At 34.4% G+C, this 24,064-nt stretch overlaps 1 protein-coding gene across 1 annotated transcript; it reads left to right on the top strand.

The window, feature by feature from the left end:
* Positions 1-4,800: 4,800 nt before the first annotated feature.
* On the top strand, positions 4,801-23,611 carry LOC139849950 (uncharacterized). The gene is made up of 4 exons (XM_071839559.1): positions 4,801-5,823; positions 22,115-22,195; positions 22,270-22,309; positions 23,505-23,611. Exons 1-4 carry the CDS (start codon positions 4,801-4,803, stop codon positions 23,609-23,611), a joined length of 1,251 nt encoding a protein of 416 aa, XP_071695660.1.
* The last annotated feature ends 453 nt before the right edge of the window (positions 23,612-24,064 follow it).

The following is a 24,064-nucleotide window of genomic DNA, read 5'->3' as shown; positions in this document are numbered from 1 at the left end:
CTGTAGCAAATAGTGGTACTGTAGCAATCCCGAACACTGTAGCAAATAGTGACACTGTAGCAAATAGTGATACTGTAGCAAATAGTGATACGGTAGCAAAATACTGTAGCAAAATACTGTAGCAAACACTGTAGCAACTGGTTCGAACACTTACGCTGATTTCGAACATTTTTTGCCCAAAACTCGATTTTTGAGCGTTTTTGACCAAATTCTAAGCACAAGGAAGCTACTAAACATATATGCAGCCTATTTCTAACATCAATTAAGCATATCTAACATATTTCATGAAGATTCAAGCTCAAAAACCACACTTTTATTCAAGAACACAAAAAACCCAATTTCTATGAATTAAAGCACGAATTCAAGCTAACAAACCTGGATAAATGATCACAAGGATGATATGAATCAATCCTTAAAGCCTCACAATCCAATTTAAGACTTAGATTCAATTAGGGTTTGTGAAGGGATGAAGTTTAGGTACGTTCTTATTTTTGAGAATGTTCAAGAAATGAAGATAAGAAGCAGATATTTACACATTTATGTGGGTTATAACTCATACCCCACAACACACGGGTATTTACCAGTTATCTTATCTGATAACTTTTCGTATCTCTTTAGGCGGTCCTAACGGAGACCAAATTAAATAAACCAACCTGTTCTGGGACCCTTGTCACAAACTGGTCTTAACTCCATATTCAATTAATAATAAATATATTAATAAAATAAAAGCATAATTTAAACACAATTATAAACCTAAGGGCAATTAAGTAATCTTACTTCTAACCCCGGTTTCAGTCTGTTACATCAAGCATATTTCCGCCTAGGATAGAAACACGCTTGAGTGCAATAGAGGAGGGTTTTATTAGTTCAGCGGCGTTAACCTCTGGTCCAATTACCGTGATAACCCTAGCCGAGATGATATTCTCGGGAGGGTGGCTAAGGGCTGACTGCCGGCCATTGGCGGCGCCGATTGGCGGCGAAGGGAGAAAACCCTACGAAGAGTCGTAGGTAAAGACCCTAGTGAGAATTGTGTGTAGATTGTTTGCCGATTGCTTAGATTTCCCCTCTTTTTATAAGAGGGAACTAGGGTTTAGGAGGAAGACTTGACCGCGGCCCATGGACCAAGCCCAATTACTCGGCCCGATGGGCTCCGCACATCATCAACAGGTAAATAATTGATGTCGTGTTGAGTTTTGTGTTAGGGGGTAGGGGTGTGTATTTTTAATTTCTTTTCCATTTTTGAATGTAAAAAGTATTTTAGTTTTTATTTTGTTATATTAGTAATTTGTTAAATTAGTAATATTATTATTTTGTAATTATAGAAACAAATTGATTTAATAAAACACACTTAGCTTAAAATTAATAATACAATTACATTATTTAAAATTCATAAAAAATAGAAAATTACAATAATTAAAAAGTCTCAAAGTTACTTTATTTTTAAAAAGTCCTAAAAAGTAAAAAAAATAAAAAAAATACAATAATATAAATATTAAAACTACTTGTCGTCCTCATCCGAAAACAGAATTAAGTCACCGTACTCTTCGAGCAAGTCTTCTTCATCTTCATGCAATGTTTCCTTTCCTTCGGGTTCGCTAGTTTGAGATGTCCACGGACGATAAAAATTTGTAGCTTCGAGTGCGGATTTCATACGTTCCGCCTGAGCGTTTGTGTCCATTTGTAAAGTTTTTTTGTACACCTTCCGTCTTGTATGTGTGAACTTCTTTGAACTAACTCCTCAAATTTCGAAGATTTTGTTTTACGAGAGCTTGTCGCCGCATCAAAAGATGTGAAACTCGTAGCCGCTTTCCTTGTTTCATTCCTTCCAATGGGCCTTGAAATATGATCATCACATAAAAGTGCATCAGCTTGATTGTCTATGATATCAATTGTACGATCCGCGTCTTCGTATTCTCATCACGCAAACCTCTACCAATAACAGTTCCACCAACCGGAGGAGGCGTAAGCCACTTCGGTTTCCTGCTCAAAAATTCCCAAGCTTCTTTTAACGCCCATGTTTTATGCTCATTCCTACAATACGCTTTTACCGCACCATAGTAAAAGTGTTATTCATTTTTTCCATTACGTCTTGGTTTGCGTTTTTCTTCTTTATAATAACCTTGAAAAGTCTTACATCTCATGTCCACATAACCCCATTTTTTCGATAATGCATCTTCATTTCAAAACCATCTGTTGTTATTACCGTTAAATTTCCTTGCTACGGTAGCCCACAAAGAACTTCGTTTTTGAGAGTTTCCAGTAATCGGATCCTTAGACGAATAAACCCAACATTGTGCCAACCAAACTTCTTCTGCCGATGTCCAAATTATTTGTTGCATGGTTCGCGTGCCTTTCATTTGTCTTTTCGTTGGTGACTTCTTTTTCTCCTCGTGCCACCTGGTTGTTGGGTTTCTTGTTGGGTTTGATGTTCGGATTTTTTGTTGGGTTTGAGGTTGGGTTTCTAGTCGACTCATGTTGAACGTGTTTTGATTTTGTGGAAAAGGTCATTGTGGGGTTAACTCGGGTTCTTGTTAAATTTCTTGTAGTTTGTGAAGTTGTTGTAAATGACGGATTTAAGGTTGAATTTCTTGTTGGATCATAGTGAACGAGCTACTTGTATAATTGGAAAAATCAAGTGAAGGTCGAGATTGGTTTGAAGATGACGAGCCGGGAGTTGTCGGTTCGCTGACGCCGGTTATAATGTTAATATAAAACGACCATTCATTCAAGTTCGGGTTTGCCATTGTTGAATGTTGTTTTAGGAAATATTGAAGAATAAGAAAATGAGAATAATATAGATGAGATTGTGTAAAAAAATGTGTTGAGTGATGTGTATTTTATAGGTAAAATGGTATATATTTATTATTATTGAATTTATTGTATTTATTTAAATTTATATTCGTTGCAAATTTTGAAAATAAAAGTGTTTGAATTTTGGTTGAGTTAAACGGTACACACAAACACCAATCATATACTTCCACGTCGCCCAAACACACTAACACGCCAGCCATCTCCTCCGTGCCGGCCATCAGGCACCAGCACGCCATCCTCTTCTACCCACCAGTACGTCGTGCTAGTGGCGTGCCACCGGCTAGCTGGGTTAAGGTCTTAGACCATCTTTAATGGTGATGGGCGTGTTGATGGGTACGGGGTGGGGTGCTTGATAGACGTGCTGGTAAATAATGAGTGGTGTGCTGAGTGGCGTGTTAATGGGTAGGGGTGGATATTTTTTTCATTTTTCATATTATATAAAATGATTTTACTTTTTATTTTGTTTAATTAATTATATTATTATTTTGTAATTATAAAAACAAATTATATCAATAAAACACACTTAAAATTAAGCAAACGATTACTATAATTTAAAAATTCTTAAAAAACATTATTAAAAGTCCTACTACAATTATTAAGAGTCCTAAAAAAACGGAAAGTTACAATTATTAAGAGTCTCATTCCATCGACGCTCCTGATTCGAAACTACTTCCAGAATCGGAAGGGACCGGATTAGTTTTTCACGTGCTTAAATTCATAACATACAACTGAATTCGATTACCATTTTCCCCGGCTCATTTTTTAAGCTTCTTCCATACGTTATTACACAGGAATATCACTTCTGTCTTCTCTTCATCTAAATACCAAATACTCAAATATGGGACTGGTATTTCTTTTTTGATTAACTTTTACAACTTTAAAAAATCAAAGTCATTAATGTAAAAGCCGTTAAATTCCATTTTCGTTCCGCCAACGTATGACTTCCAGTGATCCAGTCACTCGTTGTATTACCTCCAAAATGAACGTCGAACGAAGCCCTCATCGGTGCCATTGATGAAGTTGTGTATGTAGTAGAATGTATATGTTTGTATATGTATGTAGCAGAATGTATATGTATGTGTGGATATGTGAATGTATATGTATGTGTATGTGAACGTTGCCTATATCCATATATCCCTTGCAAAATTACAAATCAAAAGCCACTACGTCGACAAAACCACCCCTACACGCGGCCTTCTTCTTCTTGCCTGGTTCCAGCACGCCGCCGACAAAACTCACCAGCACGCCGCGTTAGCAGCGTGCTTGCGGCGTGTTGGGTGCACATTGGGTGTAACACGGGAGCGATAAAGATATTTTTAGTTACTTTATTTATGTTGAGGCGTTTTGATTAGACCACTCCCAACCATGACGCACTTCCTCTCCAGGACACACCGCCACATCAGCTTTCTCTCTCCACCTTCCTCACCACTTCCTCCTATAACACTCCCATAACATACTATTCCTCATTACATACCCCACAAAATTAATTAAATAAATTAAGGTTAACCCCACAAAATGTTTTGAACTTACTTCCAGGTTGAAGGTTAACTACCATAAAAGTAGTTTAATTGGAGTGGGTGTGGAAAAAAATGAAGTTGAGAGCATGGCGAGATCATTTGGATGCAAAGTTGGGTCACTTCCTTTTATTTACCTTGGCCTTCCCGTTGGGGGTAATATGAAAAAAGAAGATACTTGGAAACTGGTCGTTAATAAATTTGAGAAATGTCTTTCGGATTGGAGAGCTAGAACGGTGTCGTTTGGTGGACGTTTGACTCTTGTTAAATCGGTGTTGAATAGTCTTCCGTTGTACTACTTCTCGCTCTTCCGTGCGCCGCCATCTGTGATTAAAAAACTTGAGTGTGTATGGCTTCTTTTTTTAGGGGAGGGTCGGGGGGAAATAAATCAAAAATCTCGTGGGTCAAATGGGAGGTTACATAATTACCATATGGGGAGGGTGGGTTAAATTTGGGGAATTTAAAAAGCAAAAACATGTTTTTGATTGGCAAGTGGTGGTGGAGGTTTAAAACCGAAACCACCTCCTTGTGGGTCAAGGTCATCTCGAGTATCTATGGACCATTGGGCGGGTTATTGGTTGATAATCCATCACATGTCGAGACCTACAAATCGGTATGGAATGATATTATCAAAACCGGTGATAACATTATTGAGATTGGCATTCCCTTTCGAAACTTGTTTGTGAAAGATATAGGTAATGGCGGCTCTACATCATTTTGGAACGACTCATGGATTGGAAATGAGGTACTAAAAGACAAATTCAAAAGACTCTGGAGACTTGAAACCGCAACTAATGCTTTGGTCAAAGATCGGGTCATTTGGAACGGTTCAAATTGGGTGTGTAATTGGCATTGGGCAAGAGAACCAACCAGACGAGCGAGAGGGGAACTACAAAGTTTATCCGATGTGATTTTGGGTGTGGTTTTAAATCCGGACAAGACGGACACATGGAAGTGGACATCGGCTAGCAACGGGATCTTCACAACAAAAGCTCTTACGATCATGCTTAACTCGAGAATTTTAAACTCAAGTGATTCAAATTGCGAGACTTTACACAATAAACTTGTTCCAAAAAAAGTGGAGGTATTTGTATGGAGAGCAAGGAAAACGCGCCTTCCGGTTTTATTCGAACTTGACAAAAGAGGAGTTGACCTCAATTTGGTTTGTTGTCCCTTATGTGACGACGATATTGAATCGGTAAATCACTCTTTAATTCATTGTAAACATGCCTTTGAGGTTTGGAGCAAAGTCTTTGATTGGTGGGGGCGAGGTGGGATTCCCTTTATTAATGTCGGGGACCTTTTCATTGATTCGGGTCAAGCGAGCTCATCGATGGGGAAAGTTAATTGGCAATCGGTTGTGTGGACATGTTCCTACTTAATTTGGAAAAACCGAAATCAAAAGGTGTTTACAAATAAATGTTGGAACGCACCGGTCGCTTTAAACGAAATCCAAGTTACAAGTTTCGAGTGGATCGCGAAGAGGTGCAAGGAAAAGGTAATCGACTGGTACAATTGAATACATAACCCGCATATTTTCATCTAGTACTGGAAGATTCGTTGCCTTCTTGTCAATGGGTCATTGTGTTTTTGTTCTGGTTTTCAGTGTGTGACAAAGGGAAAATGTACCTACTGTCTTTTTAGGATAGTACTAGTCAATTCCACCTTCTGTCAATGGTGAGAGTTTAGGTGTGTTCCTTGTACTGAGTTATATACTTTGTAAATTTCATTCCTATATATAATAAATTGGCTGCCTTTCCAAAAAAAAAATAATAAAAAAATAAAAAAATAAATTTAAGGTACAAGTTTTTTAGCTTTTGTACAAGTATGTGTTGCACAAAATTAATTAAATCCGTCCTGCATTATGTCATGAGGAAGAAATGAGTGAGGGCGGGGTGGTTGAGGGCGCATGAGGGAGAGTGAGGGCGGGGTGATTGCTAATGGAGTCCTGAAGAGGGCGGATGGCGGATGAGGGAGGAATGAGGGCGGAGGTTGGGAGTGGTATTAGTGGGCTGGTAGCTTTTAGTTCTTTTGACCAAGGTAATTGGGTCCTACTCGTATATCATTTTTCTTTGTTCGGTTGTTTTCTAATTTTCGAATAGAAGTTTATCTCGTTCATATGCAAGCTTGCTTTTTCCCTTAAAAAAACAAGATAATGTAACAATTTTTTCCATTTAAACGAGTGATCCGATGACATGGCACCATGATGAGTAATCCAAAATTGACCGACAGCTCAAATATGTTTTTGTACAATTTGTTTGCTTTCATTATTCATGTAATTATTTTTCTTAGGTATTAGCTAAAATCGGATTGTATACTTCCATTTAAAGACAAATTCTTTAGATCTTTGAAATAGAAGAGACAATTTTAAGTAGGCACATACGGAAATATTTCATTCTCACCCCATAAATAATATTCGTATAGCTAAATAATTGCAAATACTAAAATATATTGAAGAGATATGAAAAAGAGATATGAAAGGGGGAGATTACACGTATACGTCTTCTAGATGTCATATAATCACAAAATATTAATATTATTCTATTAGTTCCATAAAGAGTATCTTCCAACAAAAAAATCCCATAAAAAATTGTCCTCCAACAAAAAAAATTAAATTTAAAATATGTTATTAAAATGTCTATTTTGTCGTTCGTTTAATATGTTATCCGAATTAATTAGTTTCATTAACAAAGTATGTGACAGAAAAAATTATGAGTATTTGTTATGGTGACATTCATATATAAAAATGGTAGAATTGAAGTTTCAGTGATATTTTAATGTTATTTTAAGTAAAAGACATTAAATTTGGGACAAATATAACTATAGGGCGGAGTTATTATCACTGCATCGGCATAGTCAAAACGGGAGATGATTGCAACGGGTGGTTTAGTCCCCCTCGGGTGATCTCAGTCTCTGTTATATATATATATATATATATATATATATATATATATAGTAATGCGGACTTTTTTTATAGGACGAATGGAGTATTTGATATTAATACTTGAGTCGTTGCATAAAAACTATCCACCTTATTATTATTTTTTTTCTCAAAATTATTGTTCCTTACACACTAAATAAGTAATCCGTATTATAAATCACAAAAGTTTCAATTATGATCCTTTTATTATTGAAAATTTAAGGTAATTTTATTTGATATTAAAATAAACAATTAATTTATTGATTATTTTATGACAACATTTAATGACTGACAAATTAAACAACACATTATTGTTTTGAAAATAGAACATTCAAAAATTGTAAAAACTAGACTATAAAACAAATACAATATTAAAGAATATTATGTTTTGGACGGAAAGAATATTATGTTTTGAGAATAGAACATTCTAAAATTGTAAAAACTAGACTATAAAACAAATACAATATTAAAAATGTTTTATGGAGTAATGACATATTATCCTTATATACTAAATGGCACCCATAATTATGCCGTTTAACTACTACAAACGATACCCATCACTCTCAACCTTCTTTTTCCCCAAGTTTAAACCCCTGACTTTTGCCCTAAATTAAACACCCCACTTTTCTTCCACATTAAACAGTGCCTTCACTACCAGTGGCGCCCAGCATCTCCACCGCCATCACCGCCGCTGCCACAAAGCCGACTAATGAGCGCCACGAACTCCACTAACCGGAATCAATTGCGTTTTCATAAATTGCCGAAATCAATTAGGTTTTACGTGAATAGTCAGCTACATTGATTGCGTTTGCTAATCAGAATCAGATGCCGCATCAACCCTCCAACGCTATGAGAAGACTAGCCACTACGGGTGGAAGCAGAAACTAAAGGAGAGATGTTATTCAGGTTTGTTTCTTCTGTATTCTGTTTTTCGGGTGAAATTTGAAGGTCCATTTTACGGTTTTCAAATTTAATTTTATTAGCCTACCCATAATTGAATTGAATGGATTGAATATATGAAGTTGATCAGATCACGGTTCAAATTATTAGTGACCAGATTGAGTTATTAATAAGTAGAACGAATATATTTAATTTCTTTTTCAGATTCACCTGAAGCTACATATATAGATTATATTCATGACTAACTGGCAATTAACACAAGTGTATTAACTATGGTTTTATATTCATGATTGATTGATTAATTCGGGATGAAGACTGCACAAAGATAGGTACCCATGTGAAATGTCCCGTTCATATTGATTATAAACGTTCTATATTAATTGATTTCGTTGCGAGGTTTTGACCTCTATTTGAGACGTTTTTCAAAGACTGCATTCATTTTTAAAACAATCATAACCTTTATTTTATCAATAAAGGTTTTAAAAAAAACATTACGTAGATTATCAAATAATGATAATCTAAAATATATTGTTTACACCCGACCATTACATAATGGTTTACAATAGAAATATATTACATCGACATATATTTCTTGAAATGCAGTTTTTAAACAATATCATACAAACATGGACTCCAATTCTTGTCCTTATTTTAGTATGCAGCAGCGGAAGCTCTTAGTATTCACCTGAGAATAAACATGCTTTAAACGTCAACAAAAATGTTGGTGAGTTATAGGTTTAACCTATATATATATCAAATCGTAACAATAGGCCACAAGATTTCATATTTCAATACACATCCCATACATAGAGATAAAAATCATTCATATGGTGAACACCTGGTAACCGACATTAACAAGATGCATATATAAGAATATCCCCATCATTCCGGGACACCCTTCGGATATGATATAAATTTCGAAGTACTAAAGCATCCGGTACTTTGGATGGGGTTTGTTAGGCCCAATAGATCTATCTTTAGGATTCGCGTCAATTAGGGTGTCTGTTCCCTAATTCTTAGATTACCAGACTTAATAAAAAGGGGCATATTCGATTTGGATAATTCAACCATAGAATGTAGTTTCACGTACTTGTGTCTATTTTGTAAATCATTTATAAAACCTGCATGTATTCTCATCCCAAAAATATTAGATTTTAAAAGTGGACTATAACTCACTTTCACAGATATTTCCTTCCTCGGAAATAAGACTTGGTCACGGATCGATTCACGAACCTATACGAATATGTACATATATCAAAGTATGATCAAAATATAATTACAACCATTTTTATTATGTTTTAAAGATTTGAGTGTATTAAGTCAGCTGTCCTCGTTAGTAACCTACAACTAGTTGTCCACAATTAGATGTACAGAAATAAATCGATATATATTATCTTGAATCAATCCACGACCCAGTGTATACACGTCTCAGGCTAGATCACAACTCAAAGTATATATATTTTTGGAATCAACCTCAACCATGTATAGCTAACTCCAACATTACTGCATATAGAGTGTCTATGGTTGTTCCAAATAATATATATACATGGGTCGATATGATATGTCAAAACATTTGCATACGTGTCTATGGTATCCCAATATTACATAATATATTAGAATATATGTATAATACAATATAAGTTAGCTAGGATATGATTTGTATAGATTTGTTAAACATTTTCCGTAGCTAAAATAATCAAAAAATATCCAATCTTGTTTTACCCATAACTTCTTCATTTTAAATCCGTTTTGAGTGAATCCAATTGCTATGGTTTCATATTGAACTTAAGTTTATGAATCTATACAGAAAAAGTATAAGTTTATAGTCGGAATTACAGGTTACAAGTCATTTTTGTAAAGGTTGTCATTTCAGTCGAAAGAACGACGTCTAGATGACCATTTTGGAAAACATACTTCCACTTTGAGTTTAACCATGATTTTTGGATATAGTTTCATGTTCATAAGAAAAATTATTTTCCCAGAAGAACAACTTTTAAATCAAATTTTATCATAGTTTTTAATTAACTAACCCAAAACAGCCCGCGGTGTTACTACAACGGCGTATATCCGGTTTTACGGTGTTTTTCGTGTTTTCCGGTTTTAAATCATTAAGTTAGAATATCATATAGATATAGAACATGTGTTTAGTTGATTTTAAAAGTCAAGTTAGAAGGATTAACTTTTGTTTGCGAACAAGTTTAGAATTAACTAAACTATGTTCTAGTGATTACAAGTTTAAACCTTCGAATAAGATAGCTTTATATGTATGAATCGAATGATGTTATGAACATCATTACTACCTCAAGTTTTTTGGATAAAACTACTAGAAATAAGAAAAATGGATCTAGCTTCAAAGGATCCTTGGATGGCTTGAAAGTTCTTGAAGCAGAATCATGACACGAAAACAAGTTCAAGTAAGATTTTCACTCGAAATAAGATTGTTATAGTTGTAGAAATTGAATCAAAGTTTGAATATGAATATTACCTTGAATTAGAAAGATAACCTACTGTAAATAACAAAGGTTCCTTGATCTTATATGATTACTTGGAATTGATTAGAAAACTTGGAAGTAGACTTGCAAACTTAGAAGTATTCTTGATTTTTATGAAACTATACTTATGGAATTTATGAAGAACACTTAGAACTTGAAGATGGAACTTGAGAGAGATCAATTAGATAAAGAAAATTGAAGAATGAAAGTGTTTGTGGGTGTTTTTGGTCGTTGGTATATGGATTAGATATAAAGGATATGTAATTTTGTTTTCATGTAAATAAGTCATGAATGATTACTAATATTTTTGTAATTTTATGAGATATTTCATGCTAGTTGCCAAATGATGGTTCCCACATGTGTTAGGTGACTCACATGGGCTGCTAATAGCTGATCATTGGAGTATATATACCAATAGTACATACATCTAAAAGCTGTGTATTGTACGAGTACGAATACTGGTGCATACGAGTAGAATTGTTGATGAAACTGAACGAGGATGTAATTGTAATCATTTTTGTTAAGTAGAAGTACTTTGATATGTGTCTTGAAGTCTTTCAAAAGTGTATGAATACATATTAAAACACTACATGTATATACATTTTAACTGAGTCGTTAAGTCATCGTTAGTCGTTACATGTAAATGTTGATTTGAAACCTTTAAGTTAACGATCTTGTTAAATGTTGTTAACCCAATGTTTATTATATCTAATGAGATGTTAAATTATTATATTATCATGATAATATGATATATTAATATATCTTAATATGATATATATTCATTTAAATGTCGTTACAACGATAATCGTTACATATAAGTCTCGTTTCGTAATTCTTGAGTTAGTAGTCTTGTTTTTACATATGTAGTTCATTGTTAACACACTTAATGATATATTTAAATATTATTTTATCATGTTAAATATAGTGTATCAATATCTTAATATGATACATATGTATTTAGTAGACGTTATCATAACGATAATCGTTATATATATCATTTCGAGTTTCTTAACTTAGTAATCTCATTTCTTATGTATATCACACATTGTTAATATATTTAGTGAGATACTTAATCATCATAATCTTATGTCAACCATATACATATGTCTATATATATACCACAACATGTAGTTTTTACAATTTTATAACGTTCGTGAATCGCCGGTCAACTTGGGTGATCAATTGTCTATATGAAACTTATTTCATTTAATCAAGTCTTAACAAGTTTGATTTTTTAACATGTTGGAAACATTTAATCATGTAGATAAAAATTTCATTTAATATATATAAACATGGAAAAGTTCGTGTCACTACAGTACCTACCCGTTAAATAAATTTCGTCCCGAAATTTTAAGCAGTTGGAGGTGTTGACGAATATTCTGGAAATAGATGCGGGTATTTCTTCTTCATCTGATCTTCTCGTTCCCAGGTGAACTCGGGTCCTCTACGAGCATTCCATCGAACCTTAACAATTGGTATCTTGTTTTGCTTAAGTCTTTTAACCTCACGATCCATTATTTCGACGGGTTCTTCGATGAATTGAAGTTTTTCGTTGATTTGGATTTCATTTAACAGAATAGTGAGATCTTCTTTAGCAAAATATTTCTTCAAATTTAAGACGTGGAAAGTGTTATGTACAGCCGCGAGTTGTTGAGGTAACTCAAGTCAGTAAGCTACTGGTCCGACACGATCAATAATCTTGAATGGTCCAATATACCTTGGATTTAATTTCCCTCGTTTGCCAAATCGAACAACGCCTTTCCAAGGTGCAACTTTAAGCATGACCATCTCTCCAATTTCAAATTCTATATCTTTTCTTTTAATGTCGGTGTAGCTCTTTTGTCGACTTTGGGCGTTTTCAACCGTTGTTGAATTTGGATGATCTTCTCGGTAGTTTCTTGTATTATCTCCGGACCCGTAATCTGTCTATCCCCCACTTCACTCCAACAAATTGGAGACCTGCACTTTCTACCATAAAGTGCTTCAAACGGCGCCATCTCAATGCTTGAATGGTAGCTGTTGTTGTAGAAAAATTATGCTAACGGTAGATATCGATCCCAACTGTTTCCGAAATCAATAACACATGCTCGTAGCATGTCTTCCAGCATTTGTATCGTCCTTTCGCTCTGCCCATCAGTTTGTAGATGATAGGCAGTACTCATGTCTAGACGAGTTCCTAATGCTTGCTGTAATGTCTGCCAGAATCTTGAAATAAATCTGCCATCCCTATCAGAGATAATAGAGATTGGTATTCTATGTCTGGAGACGACTTCCTTCAAATACAGTCGTGCTAACTTCTCCATCTTGTCATCTTCTCTTATTGACAGGAAGTGTGCTGATTTGGTGAGACGATCATCTATTACCCAAATAGTATCAAAACCACTTGCAGTCCTTGGCAATTTAGTGATGAAATCCATGGTAATATTTTCCCATTTCCATTTCGGGATTTCGGGTTGTTGAAGTAGACCTGATGGTTTCTGATGCTCTGCTTTGACCTTAGAACACGTCAAACATTCCCCTACGTATTTAGCAACATCGGCTTTCATACCTGGCCACCAAAAATGTTTCTTGAGATCCTTGTACATTTTCCCCGTTCCAGGATGTATTGAGTATCTGGTTTTATGATCTTCTCTAAGTACCATTTCTCTCATATCTCCAAATTTTGGTACCCAAATTCTTTCAGCCCTATACCGGGTTCCGTCTTCTCGAATATTAAGATGCTTCTCCGATCCTTTGGGTATTTCATCCTTTAAATTTCCTTCTTTTAAAACTCCTTGTTGCGCCTCCTTTATTTGAGTAGTAAGGTTATTGTGAATCATTATATTCATAGATTTTACTCGAATGGGTTCTCTGTCCTTTCTGCTCAAGGCGTCGGCTACCACATTTGCCTTCCCCGGGTGGTAACGAATCTCAAAGTCGTAATCATTCAACAATTCAATCCACCTACGCTGCCTCATATTCAGTTATTTCTGATTAAATATGTGTTGAAGACTTTTGTGGTCGGTATATATAATACTTTTGACCCCATATAAGTAGTGCCTCCAAGTCTTTAATACAAAAACAACCGCGCCTAATTCCAAATTATGCGTCGTATAATTCTGTTCGTGAATCTTCAATTGTCTGGAATCTTCAATTGTCTAGACGCATAAGCAATTACTTTCGTTCGTTGCATTAATACACAACCGAGACCTTGCTTTGAGGCGTCACAATATATCACAAAATCATCATTCCCTTCAGGTAATGACAATATAGGTGCCGTAGTTAACTTTTTCTTTAACAATTGAAACGCTTTCTCTTGTTCATCTTTCCATCCCTTTATGCGTTAATGCAGTCAAGGGTTTTGCTATTCTGGAAAAGTCTTGGATGAATCTTCTGTAGTAACTAGCTAGTCCTAAAAACTGGCGTATGTGTTTCGGAGTTTTCGGGGTTTCCCACTTTTCAACGGTACTCAACGATCGACGTGACATGAGTCAAAAGACAAGGCTTCTAGTTCCAAGCGCTTGCCCTCATGCCTGGTAAGGTCCTCCAAGGAAAGGCACGGAAAGCTAGATCCGTCATGCCGATGTCCTCCAGTCCACCTGAATACCTTCTTTGTTCACTATGTGACCGAGGAATTGAACTTCTTCCAACCAAAATGCACACTTTGAAAACTTAGCGTACAGTTTTTCTTTCCTCAATACTTCTAGCACTTTTCTCAAATGTTCTTCGTGCTCTTAATCATTCTTTGAGTAAATAAGTATGTCATCGATGAAAACAATGACAAACTTGTCAAGATATGGCCCACACACTCGGTTCATAAGGTCCATAAACACAGCTAGTGCGTTAGTCAATCCAAACGGCATAACCATAAACTCGTAATGACCATAACGCGTCCCAAAATCACTTTTTGGAATATCATCCTCATTTACTGGCATTTGATGATATCCAGAACGTAAATCGATTTTCGAATAAACCGACGAGCCTTGTAGTTGATCAAATAAGTCGTCAATTCTCGGCAGTGGATAACGGTTTTTGATGGTAAGTTTGTTCAACTCTCTGTAGTCAATACACAACCTAAATGTACCATCCTTCTTCTTGACAAACAAAACAGGAGCTCCCGATGGTGATGTGCTTGGTCGAATAAAACCACGTTCTAATAGTTCCGGCAGTTGGCTTTGCAGTTCTTTCATCTCGTTGGGTGCGAGTCTGTAAGGAGCACGAGCTATTGGTGTAGCTCCTGGTATAAGATCTATTTGAAATTCAACAGATCGATGTGGAGGTAGTCCCGGTAATTCTTTCGAAAATACATCGGGAAATTCTTTTGCGACGGGAACATCATTAATGCTCTTTTCTTCAGTTTGTATTTTCTCGACGTGTGCTAGAACAGCATAGCAACCTTTTCTTATTAGTTTTTGTGCCTTCAAATTACTAATAAGATGTAGCTTCGTGTTGCCCTTTTCTCCGGACACCATTAAGGGTTTTCCTTTTTATCGTATAATGCGAATTGCATTTTTGTAACAAACGATCTCTGCTTTCACTTCTTTCAACCAGTCCATACCGATTATCACATCAAAACTCCCTAACTCTTCTGGTATCAAGTCAATCTTAAATGTTTCGCTAACCAGTTTAATTTCTCGATTCCGACATATATTATCTGCTGAAATTAATTTACCGTTTGCTAATTCGAGTAAAAATTTACTATCCAACGGCGTCAATGGACAACTTAATTTAGCACAAAAATCTCTACTCATATAGATTCTATCCGCACCCGAATCAAATAAAACGTAAGCAGATTTATTGTCAATAAGAAACGTACTCGTAACAAGCTCCGGGTCTTCATGTGCCTCTGCTGCATTAATATTGAAAACTCTTCCGCGGCCTTGTCCATTCGTGTTCTCCTGGTTCGGGCAATTTCTAATAATGTGGCCCGGTTTTTCACATTTATAACAAACTACATTGGCATAACTTGCTCCGACACTACTTGCTCCGCCATTACTCGTTCCGACACCATTTGTTCCTTTCGCTCTGTTAACCCCTGGTCCGTAGACCTTACACTTCGCCGCGCTATGACCATTTCTTTTACACTTGTTGCAAAATTTGGTGCAGAACCCCGAGTGATATTTTTCACACCTTTGGCATAGCTGCTTCTGATTGTTGTTGTTGTTGCGGTTGTTATTGTTGTTGGGATGATTATTGTAGTTGTTATTGTTATTGTTGTGCCGTTTGTTGTAGTTGCGATTGATGTTGCGATTGTTGGGATAGTTGTTGTTGTTTTGGTGACTCTTATCACCGTTTTCCTCCCACTTTCTTTTAACTAACTTCACGTTGGCCTCTTCGGCCGCCTATTCTTTAATTCTTCCCTCAATCTGGTTCACTAGTTTGTGAGCCATTCTACATGCCTTTTGTATGGAGGCAGGCTCGTGTGAACTTATATCTTCTTGGATTCTCTCCGGTAACCCTTTCACAAATGCGTCGATCTTCTCTTCCTCATCTTCGAACGCTCTCGGACACAATAGGCACAATTCTGTGAATCGTCTTTCGTACGAAGTAATATCGAATCCCTGTGTTCGTAACTCTCTAAGTTCTGACTTGAGCTTATTGACCTCGGTTCTGGGACGGTACTTCTCGTTCATCAAGTGCTTGAATGCTGACTACGGTAGCGCGTAAGCAGCATCTTGTCCCACTTGCTCTAGATAGGTATTCCACCATGTTAACGCAATACCTTTGAAGGTATGCATAGCGTACTTAACTTTGTCCTCTTCAGTACACTTACTTATGGCAAACACCGATTCGACTTTCTCGGTCCACCGTTTCAATCCAATTGGTCCTTCGGTTCCATCAAATTCCAAAGGTTTGCAGGCAGTGAATTCTTTGTAGGAGCATCCTACACGATTTCTTGTGCCGTTAGCTGTATTGCTAGATTCAGAGTTATTGTTGGTATGTAGCGCGGCCTGTACTGCGGCTATGTTTGAAGCAAGAAAGGCACGAAATTCCTCTTCGCTCATATTCAAGGTGTGTCGAGTAGTCGGTGCCATTTCCTTCAAAATAGTCAAATGAAACAATTTAATCATACAGAATATTAAGAGTAGTCAATAGTATCTCGTAGCATAATATGAACTCATTTATAAAAGCTTTTTCTTCATATTAGCATTTTATAAGTTTAAATTCGGGTACTACCTACCCGTTAAGTTCATACTTAGTAGCTAATATACAATTCAACTACTACAATTCCATATGAAAAACTGATTATAATAATATATCACATACAAATATTCTTCAAACTTATAACTTCGCTATATTACATATAACATGAAATATAGTACACTATGATACATGACAGTTTTGAAGATAAATCTAGTTAATACGCAAGTTGTTCAGCAAAGAAAATAAAGACACGTAATTCATAAGTCCAGAAACAAGTCATGCATTCTGGTTTTACTAAGACGACTTCCCATCCTTGGTCTTGTGAAAAATAACCGTTATGACCATTAGCTAGGCAGCATGTTGTAATGTCATCAAAAGGACAAGGGTTTCGTAATGTCCAACAGCCCCGTAATAATCTAAAAACTTTGTTTCTCACCCCAACTACTGAATCCGTCACTTGTGGGAAAGTTTTATTTAAAAGCTGCAATCCGATGTTCTTTTTCTCACTTTGGTAAGAAGCGAACATCACTAACCCGTAAGCATAACATGCTTCTTTATGTTGCATATTAGAAGCTCTTTCTAATTCACGAAATCCTATGTTGAGATATGTTGAGTCAAAATAGGTTCTTAACCCGTAGCGTAAAATTGCATTTGGGTTCCCCGTATTTAACGCTTTAAAGAAAATACGGCGTAACTTAAAGTCTCCCCAATGTGATACACCCCACCTATCAAAGGAAAGCCTTTTATAAACTAAGGCATTTCTGGAAAGTCTTTCAAATGTTTGACAAGTTAATTTCGCCATAACTAAATGTGCTGATTAATTCTAACCGACTCTAGACAAGATTTCCTCAATCATATCCTCTGGTAGGTCTTCTAAAATATTCGGTTGTCTACCCTTAACGTCCATTTTGTTTGTTTACTGTAAAATAGACAAGGATTAGATTCGTATTAACAAACAATACAAGCAATTTTTACATAGAACATAAAAGTACAAGCACACTACAATACATTTATTACACAACATGCTCACACCCCTCTAATCTGAATCACTGGTTTCTTCTTCTTCGGACTTGGTTCTTTTTCCTAATCTTTTAGGGATATATGATGTTCCTCTAATACGAATCGTCGTTTTCCACATTGGTTTAGAAAAACCTGGTGGTTTAGAAGTTCCCGGGTTATTGTCACGATATTGAAAATACGGGTGTTGACGGTACATATAAAGTTCATCGGGATCGGAATCAGATTTCTCTATTTTGATGCCTTTTCTGTTATTATTTTCTTTTGTCTCATTAAATTGGGTCGGGGTAATTTCTATAACATCATCGGAATCCTCATCAGGATCCGATTCATCGAAAAATTGGTAATTTTCCCAATATTTTGCTTCCTTAGCGGAAACACCATTGACCATTATTAACTTTGGTCCATTGGTTGAGGATTTTCTTTTATTTGACCGGTTTTCTGTGGTTCCTACTATTCCCCCCTCCAGAACCTCTTCTTCGTCCGGTTCCTCTTCTTCTGGTTCCTCTTCTTCCGGTTCCGTTTCTCCTTCCGGTTGTTCGGGAACTTGTGAATCTTGCCAATATATATTCGACTCTTCGTTATTATTAGGTGAGTCAATGGGATTTGTGCTAGAGGTAGACATCTATCACACAATATCAAACATGTTAAGAGATTAATATATCACATAATATTTACATGTTAATAATATATAGTTTCCAACAAAAATGTTAAGCAATCATTTTTAAAGAAAACACGGTCAAAGTCCATACTCACTAATGCATCCTAACAAACTCGATAAGATACACTAATGCAAATTTTCTGGTTCTCTAAGACCAACGCTCGGATACCAACTGAAATGTCCCGTTCATATTGATTATAAACGTTCCATATTAATTGATTTCGTTGCGAGGTTTTGACCTCTATATTAGACGTTTTTCAAAGACTGCATTCATTTTTAAAACAACCACAATCTTTATTTTATCAATAAAGGTTTTAAAAAAAACATTACGTAGATTATCAAATAATGATAATCTAAAATATACTGTTTACACACGACCATTACATAATGGTTTACAATAGAAATATATTACATCGACATATGTTTCTTGAAATGCAGTTTTTAAATAATATCATACAAACATGGACTCTAATTCTTGTCCTTATTTTAGTATGCAACAGCGGAAGCTCTTAGTATTCACCTGAGAATAAACATGCTTTAAACGTCAACAAAAATGTTGGTGAGTTATAGGTTTAACCTATATATATCAAATCGTAACAATAGACCACAAGATTTCATATTTCAATACACATCCCATACATAGAGATAAAAATCATTCATATGGTGAACACCTGGTAACCGACATTAACAAGATGCATATATAAGAATATCCCCATCATTCCGGGACACCCTTCGGATATGATATAAATTTCGAAGTACTAAAGCATCCGGTACTTTGGATGGGGTTTGTTAGGCCCAATAGATCTATCTTTAGGATTCGCGTCAATTAGGGTGTCTGTTCCCTAATTCTTAGATTACCAGACTTAATAAAAAGGGGCATAATTCAACCATAGAATGTAGTTTCACGTACTTGTGTCTATTTTGTAAATCATTTATAAAACCTGCATGTATTCTCATCCCAAAAATATTAGATTTTAAAAGTGGGACTATAACTCACTTTCACAGATATTTCCTTCCTCGGAAATAAGACTTGGCCACGGATCGATTCATGAACCTATACAAATATGTACATATATATCAAAGTATGATCAAAATATAATTACAACTATTTTTATTATGTTTTAAAGATTTGAGTGTATTAAGTCAGCTGTCCTCGTTAGTAACCTACAACTAGTTGTCCACAGTTAGATGTGCAAAAATAAATCGATATATATATTATCTTGAATCAATCCACGACCCAGTGTATACACGTCTCAGGCTAGATCACAAATCAAAGTATATATATTTTTGGAATCAACCTCAACCCTGTATAGCTAACTCCAACATTACTGCATATAGAGTGTCTATGGTTGTTCCAAATAATATATATACATGGGTCGATATGATATGTCAAAACATTTGCATACGTGTCTATGGTATCCCAAGATTACATAATATATTAGAATATATGTATAATACAATATAAGTTAGCTAGGATATGATTTGTATAGATTTGTTAAACATTTCCCGTAGCTAAAATAATCAAAAAATATCCAATCTTGTTTTACCCATAACTTCTTCATTTTAAATCCGTTTTGAGTGAATCCAATTGCTATGGTTTCATATTGAACTTAAGTTTATGAATCTATACAGAAAAAGTATAAGTTTATAGTCAGAATTACAGGTTACAAGTCGTTTTTGTAAAGGTAGTCATTTCAGTCGAAAGAACGACGTCTAGATGACCATTTTGGAAAACATACTTCCACTTTGAGTTTAACCATGATTTTTGGATATAGTTTTATGTTCATAAGAAAAATCATTTTCCCAGAAGAACAACTTTTAAATCAAAGTTTATCATAGTTTATAATTAACTAACCCAAAACAGCCCGCGGTGTTACTACAACGGCGTATATCCGGTTTTACGATGTTTTTCGTGTTTTTCGGTTTTAAATCATTAAGTTAGCATATCATATAGATATAGAACATGTGTTTAGTTGATTTTAAAAGTCAAGTTAAAAGGATTAACTTTTGTTTGCGAACAAGTTTAGAATTAACTAAACTATGTTCTAGTGATTACAAGTTTAAACCTTCAAATAAGATAGCTTTATATGTATGAATCGAATGATGTTATGAACATCATTACTACCTCAAGTTTTCTGGATAAAGCTACTGGAAATAATAAAATTAGATCTAGCTTCAAAGGATCCTTGGATGGCTTGAAAGTTCTTGAAGCAGAATCATGACACGAAAACAAGTTCAAGTAAGATTTTCACTCGAAATAAGATTGTTATAGTTGTAGAAATTGAATCAAAGTTTGAATATGAATATTACCTTGAATTAGAAAGATAACCTACTGTAAATAACAAAGGTTCCTTGATCTTAGATGATTACTTGGAATGGATTAGAAAGCTTGGAAGTAGACTTGCAAACTTGGAAGTATTCTTGATTTTTATGAAACTATACTTATGGAATTTATGAAGAACACTTAGAACTTGAAGATGGAACTTGAGAGAGATCAATTAGATGAAGAAAATTGAAGAATGAAAGTGTTTGTAGGTGTTTTTGGTCGTTGGTATATGGATTAGATATAAAGGATATGTAATTTTGTTTTCATGTAAATAAGTCATGAATGATTACTAATATTTTTGTAATTTTATGAGATATTTCATGCTAGTTTCCAAATGATGGTTCTCACATGTGTTAGGTGACTCACATGGGCTACTAAGAGCTGATCATTGGAGTGTATATACCAATAGTACATACATCTAAAAGCTGTGTATTGTACGAGTACGAATACAGGTGCATACGAGTAGAATTGTTGATGAAACTGAACGAGGATGTAATTGTAAGCATTTTTGTTAAGTAGAAGTACTTTGATATGTGTCTTGAAGTCTTTCAAAAGTGTATGAATACATATTAAAACACTACATGTATATACATTTTAACTGAGTCGTTAAGTCATCGTTAGTCGTTACATGTAAATGTTGATTTGAAACCTTTAAGTTAACGATCTTGTTAAATGTTGTTAACCCAATGTTTATTATATCTAATGAGATGTTAAATTATTATATTATCATGATATTATTATATATTAATATATCTTAATATGATATATATACATTTAAATGTCGTTACAACGATAATCGTTACATATAAGTCTCGTTTCGTAATTCTTGAGTTAGTAGTCTTGTTTTTACATATGTGGTTCATTGTTAACACACTTAATGATATATTTAAATATCATTTTATCATGTTAAATATAGTGTATCAATATCTTAATATGATACATATGTATTTAGTAGACGTTATCATAACGATAATCGTTATATATATCATTTCGAGTTTCTTAACTTAGTAATCTCATTTCTTATGTATATCACACATTGTTAATATAATTAGTGAGATACTTACTCATCATAATCTTATGTCAACCATATATATATGTCTATATATATACCACAACATGTAGTTTTTACAATTTTGTAACGTTTGTGAATCGCCGGTCAACTTGGGTGATCAATTGTCTATATGAAACTTATTTCATTTAATCAAGTCTTAACAAATTTGATTGCTTAACATGTTGGAAACATTTAATCATGTAGATAACAATTTCATTTAATATATATAAACATGAAAAAGTTCGGGTCACTACACCATGTTTCAGATTTGTAACTTATGTTTATCCTTACATTTGTAGTTTTATTTGTTGAAGTTGGTGCTTTCGCTAGCCAATTTACACGAAGAGCCTCTTAGAAAAGTCAATTTCATTTTATGTTCTGTAAGTGTTCAGTGATGCGTGCGTTTTGATTTTCTAATTAGTTTGTTCATCTCTCTTTGCCGTTATTTCTGCAGGTTCGGTTACTTTCGTACTGGTTTTTGATGTTACTGTCAGGTATTCAATCTTATTATTGTTGATTTATGTGTATGTAGTTATATTCGTAATGTTTTATATGTTGTAGTTGTTTATAATTTGTGTTTTTGTTAGTTGCCGTTATTTTTTATGTTGTGTAAACAGAAGTTTTTTTGCGATTTTGGTATAATTGTACTTTATGCAAGTATTGTATGAATGCAGCTGCTTGCATTGTGTTTTGTACAATTTGTTACTACCTATTTCATTTTATTAACTTACATCACAATCTGTTTCTAAGTGGTTTTATTATTATAATTTGAGAACTGCATATATTTATATGATTTCTTCTTATTATGCTTAAGTTATACAGAGTATGATATAAGTTCTAATTTGCAGTTTTATATCAATTTCCGATCGGATTATATTATAGCTGCATTTTAATATAAAGGATGGTTTCTAGGTAAGCAATCGTTTGCTTTCAAAATTGGTCAAGGACAACTTATTAAAGGTAAATGTTGAATTGTAATTTGTATTTGTATTTTGGTTTCTATTTTAGATTTTTTCTAAGTTGGTCCCTCAATTATACACTAAATTGCTACTTTGGTCCCTCAGTTTTTAATTTGACAATCAGCGTCCCTTAATTATTTTTATTTTGCAATTCGAGTCCCTCCGTCAACTTTATGTTAAAAAGGTCCGTTAACCCCTGTCATGTGCAATGCATGTGAGGGTATAATCGTCTTTTTACTTTTTTATTCACTAAAAACAAGGGACCACCGGCGCAAAATATCTTATAATTATATATTTTTAATTTATAAATTTATAAATTCTTTTATATATATATATATATATATATATATATATATATATATATATATATATATATATATATATATATATATATATATATATATATATATATATATATATATATATATATATAAGTTTGAAGGTATATCTAACCTAAATCAAAATTTAATCGTGAGTTTTCACACCTGCAAATCAAACCTACAAATTTAATCATGACCTTTATATGAACAAATCAAACCTAAATTAAAATGTTAAAATCAAACCTGCAAATCAGTGAGATTACAAACACCTCAATCGTTTCTCTTCATCTTTAACCAAAAAAAACGAACCCCAAGTTCGATGGAGGTAGATGAAGAGTTCGGTGGTGATGATTGATTCAAAGTTCAGAGCAAAAAAGTATTCGATCATCATCATCGTATAATTTTTCCAGATCTGCAGCGATGGTACGACGGAAGTGGTGGTGCGAAGTTGACGGCTGTCACCGGTGCGAAATCTGGCAGGTTGCACTCTGTTACGTTCTCTTTAATTTGCAGCTAGGTTGCACTCTGTTTGACGTTCTCTTTAATTTGTAGCAGATTGCACTCTATTTTCGTTTCTGATTTCATATTTAAATTGCCTAAAATCAAGTTTAGAACTCGGTTTGACTTTTGTTGATTGCTTAGCTGATTTGAAAATCTAGGGCGTTTTAACATAAACGGATAATGCAGATAGTTTCGGAATCTTTTTGTTAAGGTATCTGCAAAATTCCAGACATTAATTCTTTATATTGATCGAGTTATCATTTTTTTTTTTTTTTAAAAATTGTTCACATTTTAGTCTATAGCTCGATGGGAATGAAATATTGAAAAGTAATAGTGTAGTTAGTTTCTAAATCAACTCATGAAGCTACAAAAATTGTATTTTCGTATTAAAGTTTAGTATTGAGTTAGATCTCAAAATGTTGTTGAAGATGAATGAATATTATATTGGATCTCCAATTAGTCTTATGAA

This window comes from Rutidosis leptorrhynchoides, chromosome 5 (genome assembly GCF_046630445.1).
Source record: "Rutidosis leptorrhynchoides isolate AG116_Rl617_1_P2 chromosome 5, CSIRO_AGI_Rlap_v1, whole genome shotgun sequence".
Lineage (NCBI taxonomy): Eukaryota > Viridiplantae > Streptophyta > Magnoliopsida > Asterales > Asteraceae > Rutidosis > Rutidosis leptorrhynchoides.
The sequence above is the reverse complement of the archived record's forward strand: the minus strand, read 5'-3'. Positions and strand labels throughout refer to the sequence as shown.